Source organism: Ursus arctos, unplaced genomic scaffold, assembly GCF_023065955.2.
Source record: "Ursus arctos isolate Adak ecotype North America unplaced genomic scaffold, UrsArc2.0 scaffold_8, whole genome shotgun sequence".
NCBI lineage: Eukaryota > Metazoa > Chordata > Mammalia > Carnivora > Ursidae > Ursus > Ursus arctos.
Genome location: NW_026623100.1, coordinates 65,695,464 through 65,716,214, shown reverse-complemented (window position 1 = coordinate 65,716,214; position 20,751 = coordinate 65,695,464). Strand labels below are relative to the sequence as shown.

General features: G+C 40.3%; 1 protein-coding gene across 1 annotated transcript in view; it reads left to right on the top strand.

The window, feature by feature from the left end:
* Positions 1 to 509: 509 nt before the first annotated feature.
* RAB10 (RAB10, member RAS oncogene family) overlaps positions 510 to 20,751 on the top strand; it is an 82,839-nt gene continuing 62,597 nt past the window's right edge. Inside the window, exon 1 of the mRNA XM_026520276.4 lies at positions 510 to 1,296. Within this exon, the coding sequence (XP_026376061.1) occupies positions 1,170 to 1,296 (127 nt within the window). The 5' untranslated portion in view covers positions 510 to 1,169. The remainder of the gene's footprint in view (positions 1,297 to 20,751) is intronic.

Below are 20,751 nucleotides of genomic sequence, written 5' to 3'. Positions count from 1 at the left end.
CGGATTACATCATCCCAACCTGGGCAGCCGGGCCAGTTTTTCCATGCTAAATTCCTGCTCTCTGGAACGTCAACTCTCGCTCAACCAGGATGGAACTCTAATGTTTCTCCTGTCACTATTAGCCACGAGAGAGGGCACTCCAGGATGCGTCTCATTTTAGCAAAGAGCCTATTAATGACCCAGGGCGCCACTTTTTTTCGCGTTTACGAGCTACAGCTACACAGGAACACACGGCCATCCAAGCCTGTCACTGCGCCAAGACCTTCAGCTCGACACACGCGACAAACATGACCGAGAGCATCCTCAACGCAGCCGGGAGAGCGACCCCCGGACGAAAGGGAAGGGTGTCAAGGGGCTACTCCAGCGTGCCGCGCCTGCGCAGTCACCAGGCAGCTCCTCCCCGCGGGGCGTGCTCGTAACGCTGCGCACCCTATCAGACGGCCGCAGGGAGCGCGCCCGCGGCCTCGCCCTCTCTCGCCCCTCCTCTCTCTTTTCTCCGCGGGGCCTTAGACTAGGGCTCGGAGACCCGGAGCGCCGCTCTCCGCCCCCGCGTGCCCCTACACCCTCCGGCGCGCGTGCGCAGAGACGATCCGCAGGGCGAGGGCGCGAGGGAAGGGCGGGCGTACGTCCTTGCGTGCGTCTCAGGCAGCGCGCACGCCGGCGTGAGAGGGCACGGGGAAAAGGTGGCTCTGGCCGGGGCGGCTCGGCTTCCTGTGGCTATGTAGCTGAGCTCGTCGGCTCGGGGTCCTCCTTCGCTGCCACCGCCGCGGCCCGGAGCGGAGTTTCTGTTGGGGAGAGAGACTGTCCTCACGTCCGTCGCGCTCCCTCGACGGCAGAGCTTGCTCGCTCGCCCGTGGGAGCGTCCCGGCCGAGCAGCCCTGAGGGGGGAGGGGAGGCCATTTTGTCCCGACCGACTCCCCGGAACCGGGCGGGGCGGCTGGGAGAGGCTGCGGAGCCGCGGTCGCCGCCCTCGGAGGCACCGGACGCCGCCACCGTCGGGGCTTCCTCGACGAGGCCGTTCGTAGGTCGCCCGCGCCCTCTCGAGCCCTCGTTTTTCCCACGCTTCCCCGGTACTCCGGCCTGAGAACGCCCAAGTGAGGAGTTGGCCGTAGTGAGAGGGACCGATCCCTTGGGGCCGCCGGCGGCGAGAGCCTGAGCCGCTCCTCCCAATGGCGAAGAAGACGTACGACCTGCTTTTCAAGCTGCTCCTGATCGGAGACTCGGGAGTAGGGAAGACCTGCGTCCTTTTTCGTTTTTCGGATGATGCCTTCAATACCACCTTTATTTCCACCATAGGTAAGACCTGTGGGAAGATGGTGTACGGTCTGGGTAGCTGCAAACCGTTTCTTTTACTCCAGACATCTTGCTTCCCGTAATAAACGCCTTTGTTTCAGTGATTCCGATTCCAGGCGACAGACCCAAGTTACTGTTTGAATCGACATCGAGCTTGCTGGGGCGGGGTCTTCCCATGCTTTCCATCCGGTCTTTTGCTTTCAAGTCTCCTACTCTCTTCATTGCCTCTATTGCAAAATATGCAGCATTAACCACGTCCCAGAATGCTGTTTCTTTAAGCGACTGGACTGGTTTTTTCCATATTTGTGTGGCGTTACTAGATGTACGATACGTGTAAGGGGTTTATTTTAGTGGTTGGGATTGAAGCCGTAGTAGTCATTTGGTAAAGGCCTGAATTTATACTTCAGGGCAAAGAGAAGATTCCATATGGTCATAACTTAGAGTAAACTTGAGGGTTTGTGTGAGGAATAATTAAAGCAAATTAGAGGGGAAAAGTGAGTTCCCCCGCGTTGACTAATCCATTGATGTGTCAAACAATCGGAGGCTCTTCGTGCTTGGGGTGGGACTCAATGGCATGTTTGCCTCACAGTGCTTTTCCAGACATCAACAGAAGCAGTAATCTAAAAGAGATGATCAGTTTCTGTCCTCAGACCCGAAAGACTGAAGTTCTCCCTTGTATTTGACTTTACGCTACAATTTACAGGAAAACATTTGGCCAGTCCTAGCTCTAGAACTTCTCATGTACTTTCACCTCATGTTTCAGAATTACTTAGTGTGGAAGTAAGAACTAAAGATTGACCTTTTTAGTCGGTTTCCCGTTTTGGAAAAGAAAAGGGAAGGCTCTAGGAAAGTCCCTTTGGACTCTGGTTAGAAAATTTAGTGGAATTAACACGACTTGTGTTAAACGAATTGTATGTGAAAACCGTCCTCCCCCCGCCCCCCCCCATGAATATCTTAAAGGACACATGGTTGCTCCTGTCGTTTGGAGCCCAGCACTCAGCACTGGGGGGAATACAGTGAAACCCAATTATAAGTGTAACTAGTTTTATGTTTGAGACGATTTTAAAAAGCAGCTGCAGTCTTTCCTGAACTCTGAGAATTGTCAAAATTAAGCTGATTTCAATTTATAGCGTTACTGGAATGGTTGATGTGGATTTCTTACGACAATTTTTGTCAGCTACTTAATTCATTCTTACAAATTATGCTGAAACTAAATTGATCATTTAAAATAGATTTTAGTTTTACTCTTCCTTTTTTGGGGGTGGATAGGAGTCATCGCAATAATTATTTCATATGTACGATACTATTTTGACCTGTCATAAATTTCATGAAATTTAGAACTTGTTCTCTGCTTGTGGATTTGCCCCTCCTACCACTAAGTTTGCTTTTAATATTCCACTTTTAGCTGTAGCTGGGTGGGTCAGGTGGTTAGATAGTTCAGCAAATATTTATCGAGCACCTAGTGTTATGCACGGTTTTAGGTACTATAAGTGGTGAACAGAATAGACCCCTTGAGCAGTCTCCTGAGCACCGAGTGTGGGAAGTGCTACAATAGGGATGAGCATAGGGAGGAGGGGTGACTAGCCTAAATCATGGGGAGTCTTGAGTAGGCATGCATGGAGATGATGTCTGAAATGAAGCCTGAAGGACGTTAGACCAGAGGGAAGGGATAGGATCTAGAAATTCTGGAAAAGGGAGCACAGTATAAACCTGTAGTAAGATCAAGGATTTAATTTGTGTGGGCAACTTTAACCTGCCATTCTTTAACCTGCCATTGAGAAGGGTGGGGTGGAGAGTAGGAAGCAATGCATTAAGCCCCATCTATTCCAGTTTTTTTTGTAATGGGTACATACCCACAACTAGAACTTAATCCTGTTAGATAATGACACAATCTTGTGTAGTCCTTTTTTACGAAAAAGTTTTATTTATTTTTTTAGTAGTCTTTACACCCATCATGGGGCTCAAACTCAGAACCCTGATATCAAGAGTTTCACACCCTTCCAGCTGAGCCAGCCAGGCATCCCTTGTGTAGTCCTTTTATTAGGGAAAATGTATGGTGTTTTTGGTTTGAGCCTGCTGGGTTGGAATCCTACTTCCACAGGCTGTGGGCTTTGGCAAGTTACTTAACCTTGTGTGCTTCAGTTTCTTCTTTAAATAGGACCTACTACATAGGGTAGTTGTGAGGATTTTATGGGTCAGTGAGAGTAAAGCATCTAGCATGATACCAGGCACACTGTAGGAGCAGAGTGCATATTAGCTAGATACAGAATGAGTATCCCTTCGGCTTTTGAAGTGCAGCAGAACAAGTTACTTTAGGGATTGAATGCCCTGTGCACAGTGGTCATTCAAATATTTGTTAGGGCTCTGCTAAACAATTTCATATTAGACTCTGAAACTTTCATATTTTGATATAAAAATATTTGATGTTTGGCATTTTGATGTAGAAGGTAGGTTGAAGAGTGTGAACTGAGAAATGAATAAATAACGTAAGTGTAAAATTCTGAGCATAGCTTCGACACGTATTGCATGTATTACTCTGTGTGCAGGTTTAGAAGTCTGTTGTCTTAAACCAGTGCTGTTTAAAACAAACATAATGTGAGCCACATGGATGATATTTTTTGGTATTAAAAAAGGTAAAAAATAGTTTTTACACTAAAAAAAAGTAAAAGAAGGGGGTGTCTGGGTGGATCAGTCGTTTGAGATCTGACTCTTGATTTTGGCTCAGGTCATGATCTTGGGGTTGTGAGATTGAGCCCTGCTTTGAACTCTGTACTTAGCGGGGAGTCAGCTTGAGATCCTCTCCCTCTGCCCTCCCTCCCCCGTGTGTGCACAAGCTCTCTCTTTCTAAATAAATAAATCTTGGGGTGCCTGGGTCGCTCAGTCGTTTACGTGTTTAACTCTTGGTTTTGGCTCAGGTTGGTTGTGAGATTGGGCTGTGTTGGTCTCTGGGCTCAGTGTAAAATCTGCTTGAGATTCTGTTTTCCTCTGCCCCTCCCCCTGTGCTCTCGTGTTTGTGCATGCTCTCAAAATAAGTAAAAAAATTTTTAAAAAGATTTTATTTATTTTTGAGAGAGGGGAAGAGGAAGAAGCAGACTCCCTACCAAGCAGGGAACCTGACCTGGGGCTCAGTCCCAGGACTCTGGGATCATGACCTGAGCCAAAGGCAGATGCTTCGGCGACTAAGCCACCCAAGCACCCAAAATAAATAAAATCCTTAAGAAAAAATAAATCCTTTTTTTTTTTTTTAAAGATTTTATTTATTTGAGGGAGACAGAGAGAGCACAAGCAGGGGGAGGGGCAGAGGGAGAGGACTCCTCACTGAGCAGGAAGCCTGATGTGGGGCTCGATCCCAGGACCCTGTGATCATGACCTGAGCAGAATGTAGACACCCAACCAACTGAGCCACCCAGGCACCCCAGAGAAAAGAAATCCTAAAAAAAAGTAAAAGAAGAATTTATTTTTTATTTTTTAAAAGGATTTACTTATTTTAGAGAGAGTGTGTGCACATGGGGAGGGTGAGGGGCAGAGGAAGAGAGGGAATCTCAAGCAGACTCCCCACTGAGCTCGGGGCTCAATCCCACAGCCCTGAGATCATGCCCTGAGCTGAAATCAGGAGTCAGACACTTAACGAATGAGCCACCTAAGTGTCCCAAAGAAGAATTAAATGATAAATTTTAACTCATTTCTATCCCAAATGTTATCATTTTATTATGTAATCAAAATTAAGAAAATGTTGACATATTTTATATATATATTTTTTCAATGTGTATGTTATACTTAAAGCTAATTTCAATTTAGGTTGGGTACATTTCAAGTGCTTGACAGTCGCATGTGGCTGGTGGCTACCGTATTGGACAGTACATATCTACCTAGTCTGAACTAGCTAGTTGGCTAACGTGCAGATGACTAGAAATGACTTTGGATGTATACTACTCTTACTTTTCAAAAATTAAAATTTTATCAGTAGACTAGTGTTGTTTTTTTTCCTTTGGCTTTTTAAAAAATCTGGAGCATTCTCTAATTATGAATGATAATGAAATTTGAGTTGTTACTTGATTGTTAAAACCTCCTGAGATTTGAATAGGTAGTTACCTTGCTAGGTGAGTATTCAGAAATAAACACAAGTAAGTATTCAGAAGGGCCAAACTGTCAATATTAGGCAGGCCCTCATTATTTCAGGCAGAATCATTTTAGTTGTTCCTTGGTCATTGATTCTTGGAAGAAAGAATTTTTATAGGCTTATTGTGCTTATAGTATACTCAAAGACTACTGTATTTAAATTTTTCTGTGTACTTTTAATTTCCACACATTTACATCAGAAATTATGTATGATTTTTATGGTCAGATTTATTGCAGACAGTTGCAAAAATAAATTACTGATTTGTTTCACACTCAGCATTCTCAGAGAGAATCCAAGGGCACTAGATACACAAGGCAGGGGTGGGTTGGTTTGTTTTTGTTTTGTTTTGTTTTCTTTTTTTGCTGATAGATGCTAAGCACACCTAGAAGAGTCTCTTCTTCTAATGGGTGCTTGATAAATCATGAATGAAGGAAGAGAGGCAGACAGACAAGTAGTACAGAGTCAGGATCCTCTAATATAAAATAGGGGCCAGTTTTATTTTAATATTTTCCTTTCTACCTCCTTTCTGAGCATTATATATGTGAAGTAGATGGGGATCTTTGCTTAAGAATATTAGCTATTTGGCTAATAGAGTAATTTTAGGGTAAAACTGGCCTTGGAAATTCAAAGATTGAGAAATATTTGTTAAAAGAGGGTTATTGGTTTTGGATGAGCAAATTTTGGTGGTTGATTTGGTTATAACCCTCTTGGCAGTATGAGGTCAGGAAAACATTACGCTTTAGTGATATAGTAATTACATGGACTTGCCCCAAGGCAGAAATTTTTAGTGGACTGTCTTACTGAATATGCTACTTTTTGGTGGTGGTAATCCCTCCCTCCACGCCTAGAATTACTACCTTTTCCATAGGGAATTTATTTCGTTGGGAAAGGAGCGTCTGGTCTCCATGCAAGAAGTTAAATTGGTGAAGACTCTTGCCCCTGGGAGAGGTATAATGAATGCACCCTTTTGTTGTCTTTCTGAGTGTTTTTGCTAAGCTTTGGAAGAGTAGGATGATTCCACTAGCCTTCATTTAAGTATTGGCGGGTTAAATTGAACTCAGCCCATTTATATGGGGAGGCTGCTGTTTGGAGAAATGAAAAAAAACTCTTGACATATTAAACCTGTCTGGGCTTTGCTGTTATTCTCAGCAGCTACGGGAATTCCAGAATGCCTAATGAATCATTCATTTGAACACGCATTTTTAGGATTGATTAAGAACTATCCAGACATTTTTCCCAAGGAAGATATACAAATGGCTAGTAAGCACATGAAAAGATGTTTAATATCACTAATCATTAGGGAAATGCCAGTCAAAACCACTATGAGATGTTACCATTCGGATGACTGACTTATCACAAATGAACTTTGTTACACAATTACCTGTTCAAGTTCTTTCAGTTCTTTTGGGTATAGACCCAGAAGTGGAATTGCTGGGTCATGTGGTAATTCTATTTTTAAGTTTTTGAGAAACTACCATATTTTCCACAGTGGCTGCACTGTTTTACATTCCCACTATTACCGCACAGTGTTCCAATTTCTCCACATTCTCACCAACACTTATTATTTAGCGGCATTATTCATAATAGCCAAATGGTGGAAACAACCCAAATGTCCACGTGAATGGACACACAAGATGCAGTATTGTATACATAGAGTGGAATATCACTCAGCCTTAAAAATGAATGAAATTCTGGTATATGCTACAACATGGCTGGACCTTGAAAACACTGTGCTAAATGAAACAAGCCAGGGGCGCCTGGGTGGCTCAGTCCTTACCCGTCTGCCTTTGGCTCACGGTGTGATCCTGGGGTCCTGGAATCGAGCCCTGCATCAGGCTCCTCCGCTGGGAGCCTGCTTCTTCCTCTCCCACGCCCCCTGCTTGTGTTCCCTCTCTCGCTGTCTGTCAAATAAATAGATAAATAAATAAAATCTTAAAAAAAAATAATAAATGAAACAAGCCAGACTGAAAAAAAAAAAAAGGACAAATACTATGTGAAATCATTTATATGAGGTACCTAGAATAGGCAAATTCATAGAGAAAGTAAAATAGTGGTTACCAGGGCCTGGGGACTGGGTAATGGGGAGTTATTGCTTAATTTGTACAGATTTTCAGTTAATGGGGGAATTATTGCTTAATGGTACTGAGTTTCAGTTTGGGGAGATGGATATTGGTGATGATTGTATAATAATTAGAAAATAATACCACTGAATTATATGCTTAAGAATAGTTGAAATGCACAAAAAGGCAAATTTTCACTGTATGATTGCATTTATATGAGGTATCTAAAGTCAGATTCATAGAAACAAAGTAGAATGATGGAAGGTAGAATGATAGTCCCCCAGGGAGTGGGGGAAGGGGGAAATAGGGAGTTGTTTAATGGGTATAGAGTTCCAGTTTTGTAAGATGAAAAAGTACTGGAGAGCTGTTGCATAACAGTGTGAATATATTTAATGCACTTAAAACTTGTTAACATGGTAAGTGTTATGTATATTTTTACCATAGTTTAATAAGGTAAATTTTATGTTATGTATATTTTACTAAGAATCCAAAAAACAGAACTACCCAACACTTGACCCAATTCCCTGTTAAGAGCATTTGATCACACCCAGCATTCTGGGGTTGAGCCCCGCATCAGGCTCCTCTGCTGGGAGCCTGCTTCTTCCTCTCCCACTCCCCCTGCTTGTGTTCCCTCTCTCGCTGGCTGTCTCTGTCAAATAAATAAAATAAAATCTTAAAAAAAAAAAAAAAGAGCATTTGATCACAGATAGCCCCTCACTGTTCCATGTGATAGCTACTGTTAACCGGTGGTCATTGAGTCAAGAGGATCTTTTATGGTATTTTACCACACTTTAGTGTCATTGGTCTGTACTTTCAGATACTGAAGACAGGTTTGTCTTTTTGTTGTGTGTTATCTATGTAGAACTTCTTGGAATGTTAGAATCATGAAATATTAATGCAGGAAAGAATCCTGCAATTAATTTTAAGAGTCAGGAAACACACTGGTGAGGTGAAGGAAGTTCCAACAGATTGTATGACTAATTAGTGAAAGAGTTTTGTTTTGTTTTTTGAAAGGTTTTATTTATTTTAAGAGAGAGGGCACACATGCGCAAGGGTTGGGGGAAGGAACAGAGGGAGAGGGGAAAGTAGGCTGACTGCTGAGTGTGGGGCCCAAGGCTGGGCTCTATCTCACCACCACAAGATCATGACCCGAGCCAAAACCAAGACTCAGACACTTGACTGAGCCACACAAGTGCCCTGAAAGAGTTTTGACTAGAATCTATATCCAGTTCTGTCTATGGCCATGTTTCTCACTCAGAGAATTTCATTGTTTTGTTTGAAAAAAAAAAAAAGGATAATTCTTCCTACTCATCAGTTTCTATTTGAAAAGTGGAGTTGCCGTGGTTTTCTGCTTTGTTTTTGTATTTGTTTTGGCAGGAGTGAGTAAGAGTAACAAGTAGCACCAAATATCAAAAAGTTTGTTCAGGTTACTTGTACTTTGCAAACCTAGAGCATAACAGAGCAGAGCTAATGGAAAATGTTAGGGATAATTACTTTCATTTCCAGAATCATGGTGTGTAAGATGTGGCAAAGGAAATACCAATACTCCTGTTTGGTTTGTAAAAGAGAAGGAATGATAGGAGAAATACTGGTAATCTCTGTCAGGTTTAACAGTACCAGTTTCCCCAGTCAGTGCTGTGGTAGGAGCTGTGATTAATAGAGAAGTGTAAGGGCTGCTTGAGTGTCGATTTACAAATTAGAAACTGTTATTTAGCATAAAATATAAATTGTGTGATCAAAGAGATCTGCATGGGAAAATTGCTTATGGAGATGGTTCAGTCATAAATGAACCGTTTAAAGCTACAGAGCATGTTAGTAGAACATTTTCTGAACCAGAAAGACTGATAAAATTCTTGTAAATTTACTTCCTCCAAATAGATGAGTATTGTGGGCTAATAAAATACCTTTTTTTTTTTTTTAAGATACTATTTTTGGGTAATCCCTACACCCAAATGCTTGAATTTACAATCCCGAGATCAAGAGTTGCATGCTCTACCTATTGAGCCAGCCAGGTGCCCCTGGAATAAAGTTTTAAAATTTGGATTATAAGATAAAGAATTTGAAAAGATGGTTAGAATAAATTTTTGGTGAAGAAAACTCACCTGAAGGGAAATTTGAAAAAAATTAGAAAAAAATTTCTTTGAGAACAGTATTTTGGATTATAAGCAAAAGTGATTACTTGATGTTTATCCTTCTTTCCAGAGGTGAAAAATAATTTGTTTTTTGAGGAAAACAGCAACTGGTGATGGAACATTGAGTTTCCAGTATGACCCAGAAACAGAGCATCCAAGGTTGTAAATCATTAGAAAGTAGAAAAATCAGTATTCCGGAGACCCAAAAAGTACAACGTATCAAAATCAGAATAGGACAGTGTGAATTTGTTTCTTTCATATCAATAGCAGTGCTTATGCAGACTTTTTTTAATTGAAATTTTTATTAAGGCAGTTGTAGATTCACATGTAGTTACAATACAGAGGGATCCCTTCTACACTTTACCCAGTTTCTCCCTATGAAAACATTTTTTGAAACTTTAGTATAATATCACAATCAGAATATTGACATCTGGCCTGGTACACCAGTCTTATTTCCATTTCTCAGTTTTGTTTTCATTTGTGTGTATATGTATTAAATTCTCTATAGTTTTATCACTTGTGTAGGTTAATGTCACCACCACTGTCAAGATACTGAACGGTTCCAAGGTGCAGGGATCCCTAGTGTTCTTTTAACTATTCTCCTACACCCATTTATTTCCTCCAGGAATTTGTTTTTCATTTATAAAGTTTTGTCATTTCATAAATGTTATATAAGTGGAATCATATAGGATGTAACCTTTGGGATTGGCTTTTATTGACTTAGCATAATTCTCTAGAGATTCATCCCAGTTGTGTATATCAGTAGTTCTTTTTTATTGCATAGTGTTCTGTGGTATGCATTCACCACAGTTTGTTTAATCATTCACCTGTTGAGGAACGTCACGGCTGATTCCAGTTTTCGGCTGTTATAAATAAAGCTGCTATGAATATTTGTGTATAGGTTTTTATATGATCATAAGGTTTCATTTCTCTGGGATAAATGCCCAATAGTATAATTAGTGGGTCATATGGTAATTGCATGTTTAGTTTTATAAGAAACTACCAAACTGTTTCAGAGTGTCTGTACTATTTAACATTCCCACCAGCAGTGTGTGAGTGATCTAGTTTCTCTGCATCCTTACCAGCATTTGGTGGTGTTACTATTTTGTATTTTGCTATTCTGGTATGTGTGTAGTGATACTCTCGTTGTGGTTTTAATTTGGATTTCCCTGCTGGCCAGAGGTGTTGAAAAATCTTTTTATGTCCTTATTTACCATCTATGTATCTTCCGATGAAATGTCTGTTCATGTCAGTTGCCCATTTTCTTGGATTGTTTTTACTGTTGAGTTGTTTTTTTTTTTTTTTAAAGCTTTTTATTTTATTTATTTGACAGAGACAGCCAGCGAGAGAGGAAACACAAGCAGGGGGAGTGGGAGGGGAAGAAGCAGGCTCCCAGTGGAGGAGCCTGATGTGGGGCTCCATCCCAGAACACAGGGATCACGCCCTGAGCCGAAGGCAGATGCTTAACAACTGCGCCACCCAGGCGCCCCTACTGTTGAGTTTTGAGAGTTCTTATAATATTTTAGATACTAGTCCTTTGTTGGATTTGTGCTTTGCAAATATTTTCTCCTAGTCTTTAGCTTGTCTCTTTTTCTTCATGTGGACACTTATAGAGCACACAATTTTAATTTTGATGAGGTCTAATTTTTCTTTTTATGGATCATGCTTTTGATGTCTTAAGAACTTTGGTTAGTCCTAGATCCTGAAGATTTTCTTCCATTTTTAAAAAAGAGTTTATTTATTTGAGAGAGAGGGAGAGAGTGCGTGCGTGAGCAGGGGGAGAGGCAGAGGAAGAAGCAGGCTCCCCACTGATCAAGGAGCCCAATGTGGGACTCAGTGCCAGGACTCTGGGATCATGACCTGAGCCAAAGGCAGATGCTTAACCAATTGGGCCCCTCTGGTGCCTGATTGACTCTTTTGTAATAGCAGTTTATACTGTGCTTTCTGAAAGGTTTTTATTTTTTATTTATTTTTATTTTTAAAAGATTTTATTTATTTGACAGAGCACAAGTAGGGGGAGCACCAGGCAAGGGAGAGGGAGAAGCAGGCTTTCTGCCGAGAAGGGAGCCTGATGCGGGGCTTGATCCCAGGACTCTGGGATCATGACCTGAGCAGAAGGTAGATGCTTAACGACTGAGCCACCCAGGTGTCCTGAAAGGTATTTGAAATTAATTTTTATCAGTGAGATATAATATTTGAAATAAAATACTGCTAAGATATTTGTAGTAACTGAGGCACCTGAGTGGCACAGTGGTTAAGCGTCTGCCTTCGGCTCAGGTCATGATCCCAGGGTCCTAGAGCCACATCCCTCTCCCTCTGCCCTTCCCACACCCCACTCATGCACAGGTGCCTCTGTGCAAGAGCTCTCTTACTCTTTCTCTCTGTCAAATAAATAAAATCTTAAAAAATAATAATAATAAAAGATATATAGCAACAAAGAAAGGAATCTCTTGTCCCATCCCTCTCCATCCCCGGTCCTGCTCTTGAGAAGCATCCTCTGGCTCTTCTGTTACCTACCTTTATTTTCTTTTTTTCATATTTATTTATTATTATTATCTTTTAAGTAAGCTCTATGCCCACTGTGGGGCTTGGACTCAACGACCCCAGGATCAAGAGTCTCATACTCTACTGACTGAATGAGCCAGCCAGGTGCCCCCTACATACCTCTTTTCGAATTATATGCCTATATAGCCATTTCTTGAGTCATTGATTTAATATTAAATGAGAATTTTAACATTTTATAATCTCATCCCACTCTTTCTCCTTTTTGTTAAATTGGTTTCTAGTGGTTCCATTAATATGCCCATGTAAATATTCCTTGTCAAGCCAAATAGTTAGACTCTCCTCTCCTCTGAAGTTAGAAGTTCTCTTTGATTAATTTGCTTTTACCCATTGTCTTCTTATTCTCCAACAACCTGTCAGAACGATTATCTGTACACTCAAATCATCAGACAGATAATCTTTTTTTTTCCCCCTTCCTGGACACACCTCTTCTAGATTTTTTCTCCTTCCTGCTTCAGTAATGGATTGGTCATTAACTAGCTATTGCCTTGGGAATTTCCTTAGTTATCCCCTTCTGTGTGATACTGATTTTGTTTGTTTGTTTGTTTTTGTTTACGGCCTTGGATCCTTTCATGGTTTAGTAGCTTCTTTAAAAAAAGGTGCACGGCAAAGGAAATTTTTTGAGACTTTCCATTTTTGACAATGTCTTAATTCTTTTTCACTCAATGAAGGTTTGACAAGGATTGGGATTCTAGGTTGAAAATAATTCTTCTTGATTTTGAAAATATTAGTGTGTGGTTTTGTAGTTTCTGATATTGCTAGTAAGTCCAGTACTACTCTGATACTTTATACGTTATTTGTGGCCTAGTTTGTCTCTGGAAGTTTTTAGGTTTAAAAAATTTTTTGAATTCCTGGTAACAAATTTCACAATGATATATCTTGGTGGGATCTTTTCTTAATGAACCCATTTTTCTAAATATTTGGTGGGTCTTTCTGGGTTTTTCTTGCATTTTTACCCCTTATAATTTTCTTCCCTTTTTTCTGTTTTTAATTGGTTTTTGGACTTCCTGGATTGATTGTGTAGTTTCCCGTTTTCCAGCTTTGTTCATTTGTTTTACTTTCTGGAAGTTATCCTCGATTTTATCTTCTAACTTTTCTGTTGAAGGCTTTATTTCAGCTGTCATATTTTTAAATTTCTAGTAGCTTTTTCTTGTTTATTCCTTGAAATTTGTCTTTTAAAGTGTTCTCTTTTCGTGAATACAGTATGTTTTTCCTGGAAGATAGCTTGTTTGACATTTTCTTCTATTTCTTGGCTGTTTTTTTTCCTTCAAGTTTTCTGTGCCCTTCCCCCACATTTGTTTTATTCTTCATTTTATTTTATTTTTATGTAATTTTTAAAAAAATATTTTACTTATTTATTTGAGAAGGAGAGTACAGACAGGGGCAGTGGCAGAGGGAGAGGGAGAAGCAGGTTCCCCACTGAGCAGGGAGCCTGATGTGGGGCTCCATTCCAGGACCCCCGGGATCATGACCTGAGCCGAAGGCAGACACTTAACCGACTGAGCCACCCAGATGCCCCTATTTTTTTTTTTTTTATCTTTTATTTATTTTTTTGTTTGCAGCAAATAAGGAGATCACAAGGTTTATTCTGTATTTAGAGGCCTTTCTCAAATGATTGGTAATTTCAGGGTATATGTTCATAATTAAGAATAAAGAATGGGTCATTAAAAAGATGTTTGCAAGCTCTGTAAGCATGGGCAGGGCTTTTTAATCTCCCTGTTTTTAGTCTCCTCTCCACACTACATTGAGCCTCTTGTTCTTGAATTCGAAGTGTATCTATTTTATATTTTCTAGAGAATAAACCTTTAGATTGCTGCCTTAGCCTTGAGGAGTGGTAAAATCTGGCTAGGTGAGTTGGAGGCTAGGTCTTGGGGTGTCCTTATGTAAACCTTTAGTCAGGCCTTCCCTTTCTGCCTGGTGCCTGATACCTCCTGCTTTAAAACCTCTCCAGGGTTCTGAGACATGAATTGGCTTGCTCCTCTTTGGTGTCTTCAGTGGACCCTGAGGTCCTAAGATTATTTTGTCTTCTTGTATTGTGATTAGAATTATGATGTCTATTTATTTATTTATTTATTTATTTATTTAAATATTTCCTGTTTTCCTTACTGTTTTAGTGTGATTTTGGAGAGAATGGGTCAGAAAGATCTTTCTATACTACCTTAACTGGAATTTGAAGTAATTAAAAAATTATTTATATATATATTTATTTAAGTGATCTCTACCCACCAATGTGGGGCTCAGACTCGTGACTCTGAAATCAAGAGTTGCATGCTTTTCCAACTGAGCCAGCTAGGCACCCCTGGAATTTGAAGTAATTTTTGACTCAAAATGATATTGACTCCACTTTTTTTTTTAAGATTTTATTTATTTATTTGACAGAGAGAGAGACAGCCAGCGAGAGAGGGAACACAAGCAGGGGGAGTGGGAGAGGAAGAAGCAGGCTACCAGCCGAGGGGCCTGATGCGGGGCTCGAACCCAGAATGCCGGGATCACGCCCTGAGCCAAAGGCAGATGCTTAACGACCACGCCACCCAGCCGCCCCTTGACTCCACTTTTTAACTCAGAACATCCAGTAGAGTTAGGAATAAATGATATTTTGCTATTGTTTTTAAATATCCAGCCCATTCTCAAAATATTGAAGTTTTTGTTACTTAGGGTATAATCAGATGAATGTGGTAGAGAATCAGACTAGTTTGTTCAGACAGTGTTATTTAAAGGAAACAGTTTTGGTTTAGATATATAATTCTTGGCTGATTTACTTGGAAGGAAAAGGAGTCTTCTGCTTTTGATGTGTACTATTTTATAAAATACTGAACAACAGATGATTCAGCAAATTCATAATCTGTCCGAAGATTGCAGTGTGTCCCATATATTTTAGCACTTGGCATAGAATGATAAAGTATCTCACTCTTGATTTTGCTGGTTTGAGACTGCTTAGTGAACATTTATTCTTACAAAGTGTGAGTTTAAGTTATTCTACCTCTTTATATATTCTTAGTCTTATAAAAAATGCCTTTGCCTTCCTTAAATCAGAAATTAACAGATAAATATGAATTTTTAAAAATCCTCTAGTATCTTTTTGCATATATTTGTTTGTGGGGATATATTCTCAGCATAGTAAACATAGACGTTTAACCGAGTGAGCCACGCAGGCGCCCCCATAGTTATTTTTTAAAATATAAACTAGGAGGGGTGCCTGGGTGGCTCAGTCATTAAGTGTCTGCCTTCAGTTCAGGGCATGATCCCAGGGTCCTGGGATCAAGCACTGCAGCGGGCTCCCTGCTCAGCAGGAAGCCTGCTTCTCCCTCTCCCACTCCCCTTGCTTGTGTTCCCCCTCTCGCTGTGTCTCTCTGTCCAATAAATAAATAAAATCTTTAAAAAAATAAGCTAGGAAATTAAGCTATAAGCCTTTACAGTTACTGTTTATTTAAAAAAATTGAGATTTTACAAAATGTGTAGGGCATCTTGTGTGAGTACCAGGGATGTAGTGGTGAGTAGTAAAGACTTGGTGACTGCTCTTGCAGAGTGGCAGCTCTACAGGGGAGGGAGTGGTTGAAAAGTACCAAAATACTACTACTTTCTTAGCACCTGAAGTTAGAATCTGATTCGCAATACCTTTGCTGTTCTTTTTTTTTTTTTTTTTTGCTCTTCTAAGATGTTTTGTGTTGTGAGAAATACAAGCTTTATGCCTTTTAAGATACATTATTTTTCTATTTTATTTTCTTACGTAATTATAGTTGCTCTACCTTAAGAATGATGTAGAGTTTTTTTTAAGGTGGAGAATTTTAACAGCCAACTAGTAACACTACATTTATCTAAGGATTAGTCTTCCAACACTGCAGTACTTGATGTTTTCTCAGTGTCTTACTGACTTTGATTTTTTTTTTTTTTTAAAGATTTTATTTATTTATTTGACAGAGAGAGACAGCCAGCGAGAGAGGGAACACAGGCAGGGGGAGTGGGAGAGGAAGAAGCAGGCTCCCAGGGGAGGAGCCTGATGTGGGGCTCGATCCCAGAACGCCGGGATCACGCCCTGAGCCGAAGGCAGACGCTTAACGACTGCGCCACCCAGGCGCCCCTGATTTTTTTTTTTTTTAAGATTTTATTTATTTATTTGACAGAGACAGCCAGTGAGAGAGGGAACACAAGCAGGGGGAGTGGGAGAGGAAGAAGCAGGCTCCCAGCAGAGGAGCCCGATATGGGGCTTGATCCCAGAACCCTGGGATCACGCCCTGAGCCGAAGGCAGACGCTTAACAACTGCGCCACCCAGGCACCCCTGACTTTGATTTTTAACCCCATTTTATTAAACCCAAAGCAATTAAGAAGCAGCAGACTTTTGTTGCCATGCAGATAACATGTCTAGCCAGAAAAAATGAGACCAAGTAGACATTTAGGGAGGAAACCTGAAAACTAAAATGAAGAGAAAAGATTGTATTACTGTACCATACGGTTACAGATTTGTGAACTGATGATTATCAGCGAGAAGAAGTTCTTTGTCTTTAGTAGTTTCTCTCAAGGTAGAAAGTTTGGTATATTTTGCACATAAAAAGTGACTTAAGTTTTGGTACCTTACATGTAATCAGAGTTTAACTTTTGTGGACTATTTTTTCTACAGGATGCTGAATAAATGATTTATCATAAAATAGTAAAACATTTCTTATATTCAAAAAGATTTAAAAAATGGGATGATCAGTAGAAGAGTGAGGCCTGAGGGTGCATATAATCCAAAGAGAAAATTATGAGCCTGGCTAAGGTAAGCTTAAGATTGATTTACTACTTCTCAAGTTCTAGGATTTGTTGGAAGGTTATCCTTTGACACGCGAGTGAAGCAGTTTGAGGGTAAATATATGGATTTTTTGCATATTGAATGATATGTTAAGGGAAATAATTTCTCTGTTTTAAATGTACTCAAAGAGGGTCTGCGCAGATGTCTGAATGAGTGTCAGAGCCATAAATAGCATCTTAGTCAAACTGGCTTATACCTAACCTTTAAGATGGATTTCCAGGAGGTCAGCCATGCTCTTATCTTAATATGCCTCCCTCAAAAGTAGTGGACTTGTTGATCATAAGTCAGAGAGGATTTGATAGTTTGTATTTCTCTGTACAATAAAATATTCTAATAAAAATACTAAATAGTAATATCTTCTATAATTCTATAATTCTATAAATTAAGCAACATGTGGACTGTACTTTTGAGGTTGTTTCTGTTGGTTAATTTATACTTAAGGGAATAAAAATAAATTCAGTATTAACCTGGTAAACTCTAGCATAACTAAGTTTTACACTATAATATGACTTCCCCTCACTTTTTCTTTATCTTCTGAAAATTTTTCCTTATTAAGATATTTTTATTTTAGGTATTACAACTTACAGGACTTTTTTTCTTTTTTTTAAACACAAGACGTTTTAAACTTTCTTTAGCTCCCAACACATATTTTCTTGAGCTGATTTCAACTTTTTTTTTTTTTTTTTAGGTTATGCTATGTAACAGGCATTGTTTATTGGGTTGTTGGTGACAAGGCAATATCTTTATACGAGTGCTCTTACCCTTTGCTCTAGGTTGTGAACTTCCTGTTTAATGATGATTTTCAACTCCAGTAGTGATCTAGTTAGGCACAGTTTGCTCTTGCAGCATTTTCTTTGGTCTCAGGGAACATCTCCATCCTTGACATTATGTCTACCCTTGGAACACTTTAGCTCCATAAAAATGTTCCTGCTGAAGGGATTCTTCTAACATTTTTTCCTGATCTCTTAATGAATTTTAGTAAATTACTGAGTTTAAAACTGCTCAGTTGAGTGAGAATTTTTTAGGGAACTGTATTCTCAAATACACTTTGTTTTATCATCTGTTAAGTGAATTTGTTGATTGATGGGAATGAGTGGCTACAAGAAAAGAATTGGAAGTCTTAAATGTTAATTTTAAAGAACACATTATAGCTAACAATTTCAAGAGTAAATAAATTTTTTGTTAATTTGTCCTTGACTCTTTTACTGTAAAACATGTCTTCCTGAAAGCAGTGGTGTTGTGTGCTTGCTTGGTGTGGCATGATTGTATATTATTTTGTAGATTTTGACATACACCATGGAATAGTATTATAGCTTGACTCATCTTTCTGGCTATTTGTCAGTTAAATTTTCTCATATAATTGCCATGAATCTGCTTCAGTGGATGATCTGCTTTTAGGCAGTGTTTGGCCTTCCCTTACCATTGTAAAATTTGGACAGTCTGTGGTGGGTTGATTTCCTTTAAAGATGATAAAAATGATCAGTTGTTTTTTTTTTTTTTGAAATGTGCAGTGTCTGTGAAGCCAGTGTTTCCAAAGTGTGGCTCCCTTAACAGCAGCACCAGCAACACCAGGAAACTTGCTGGAAATGCAAGTTCTCATGTTCCACCTCTTGATGTTTTAAATCAGAAACTCCTTGGGTAGGGCTCAGCCATCTATCTGTGTTTTGATAGAGCCCTCCAGATGATTTTGATGCAAGCTAAAGTTTGATAACCAAGGTTGTACAGTTGACCCTTGAACAACGTGGGGGTTAGGGGCTCCAACCTCCCTGTGCTGTGGAAAATCTGTGTGTAACTTGTGACTCCCTCAAAACTCAACTGCTTATAGCCTGCTGTTGACTAGAAGCCTTACCAATAATATAAACAGTTGATTAACATGTAATTTTATATGTTACATACTATATTCTTACAGTAAGGAAAGCTAGAGGAAAGAAAATGTTATTGAGAAAATCATAAGGAAGAGAAAATACATTTGTAGCACTGTATTTATAAAAAAAAATATGCATGTAAGTAGACCAGTGCAGTTCAAACCCATGTTGTTCAGGGGTCAACTCTACTATTATATAAATACATCTTAGAAGTAGTTGTATTTTCCTCCTTCTCCTGTTATGTATCTTACGTTACAGGACATCATTTCTCATCATTGTTAGTTTCTTCATTTTTTAAACTGTTTCTTGGTGTTCCATTAGCTGTATCACAGTTAGTCAACCCGTCTGTCCTGCATTTATTGTCATCTTGGGTCTGGGGTGTCAGGTGTTTAGAAACATATGGTGCCAACTGTGAAGGGGCTTTGTATGATCTGGCAGTGAACTTTTTTTTTTTTTTAAGATTTTATTTATTTAGGGGCGCCTGGGTAGCGCAGTCGTTAAGGCGTCTGCCTTCGGCTCAGGGCGTGATCCCGGCGTACCGGGATCGAGCCCCACATCGGGCTCCTCCGCTGTGAGCCTGCTTCTTCATCTCCCACTCCCCCTGCTGTGTTCCCTCTCTCTCTGGCTGTCTCTCTGTCACATAAATAAATAAAATCTTTAAAAAAAAAAAAAAAGATTTTATTTATTTATTTGACAGAGAGGGATAGCGAGAGAGGGAATACAAGCAAGGGGAGTGGGAGAGGGAGAAGCAGGCTTCCTGCCGAGCAGGGGGTCCCATGCGGGGCTCGATCCCAGGGTCCTGGGATCATGACCTGAGCCGAAGGCAGACGCTTAATGGCTGAGCCACCCAGGCACCCCTGGCAGTGAACTTATACTTCACCCTGTGGATGGGGTAGTGAGTGGCAGGGTTAAAGCCGTGTTACTTACTTACTTACTTATTTATTTATTTTAATTTTTAAGTAATCTCTAAACTCAGCATGGCTCTCAAATCCACAACCCTGATATCAAGAGTTGCACACTCCACTGGCTGAGCCAGCCAGATGCCGCTGTGCCACATTTTTTTTTTTTTTTAAGAGAGAGAGGACTCAGTAGAGAGAGGGCAGGGGGAAAGGGAGAGGGAGAGAGAATCTTAAGCAGGCTTCATACCCAGCGCAGAGCCTGATGTGACCCTGAGATCATGATCTGAGCCACAATTAAGAGTTGGATGCTTAACCAACTGAGCCACCTGGGCGCCCTGTGCCACGTATTTCTCTTTCTCTCTTTCTTTCTTTCTTTCTTTCTTTCTTTCTTTCTTTCTTTCTTTCTTTCTTCTTTTTTTTCTTTTCTTTTCTTTTCTTTTCTTTTCTTTTCTTTTCTTCTTTCTTAAGATTTATTTATTTATTTGACAGAGACAGCCAGCGAGAGAGGGAACACAAGCAGGGGGAGTGGGAGAGGAAGAAGCAGGCTCCCAGCGGATGAGCCTGATGTGGGGCTCGATCCCAGAACGCTGGGATCACGCCCTGAGCCGAAGGCAGACGCTTAACGACTGCGCCACCCAGGCGCCCCAGTGTGCCACATATTTCTGATGCTGCCACTGGTTGGGTGAATTGGTGTCATTAACAGAAAATATGTGAGAAAGAGCAGGTCAGAGGCATGATAAGTTTTTGAGTTGGGTTATGTGCCTGTAGGTTATCTAGTAGATGGTAGGTATTTGTATAGCATGTCTGGGAGGTAAGGAGTAGAATCTAGTCTGGAGAAAGAAAAGCAGTTTAAGTCATGGTGAAGTAAGAAGAGAAGACCTCCAAAAACTGCAAGGAATACCAACATTCAGGTGTAGACAGGATAGGAATCCAGCAAGGAAATGAAAAAGTAGTGGCTAGAGTGATAAGGGAGGGATGGTATAATGAAAAGAACATGGGTTAATTAAATTAATATCTTTGTTGCCGCTGTTTA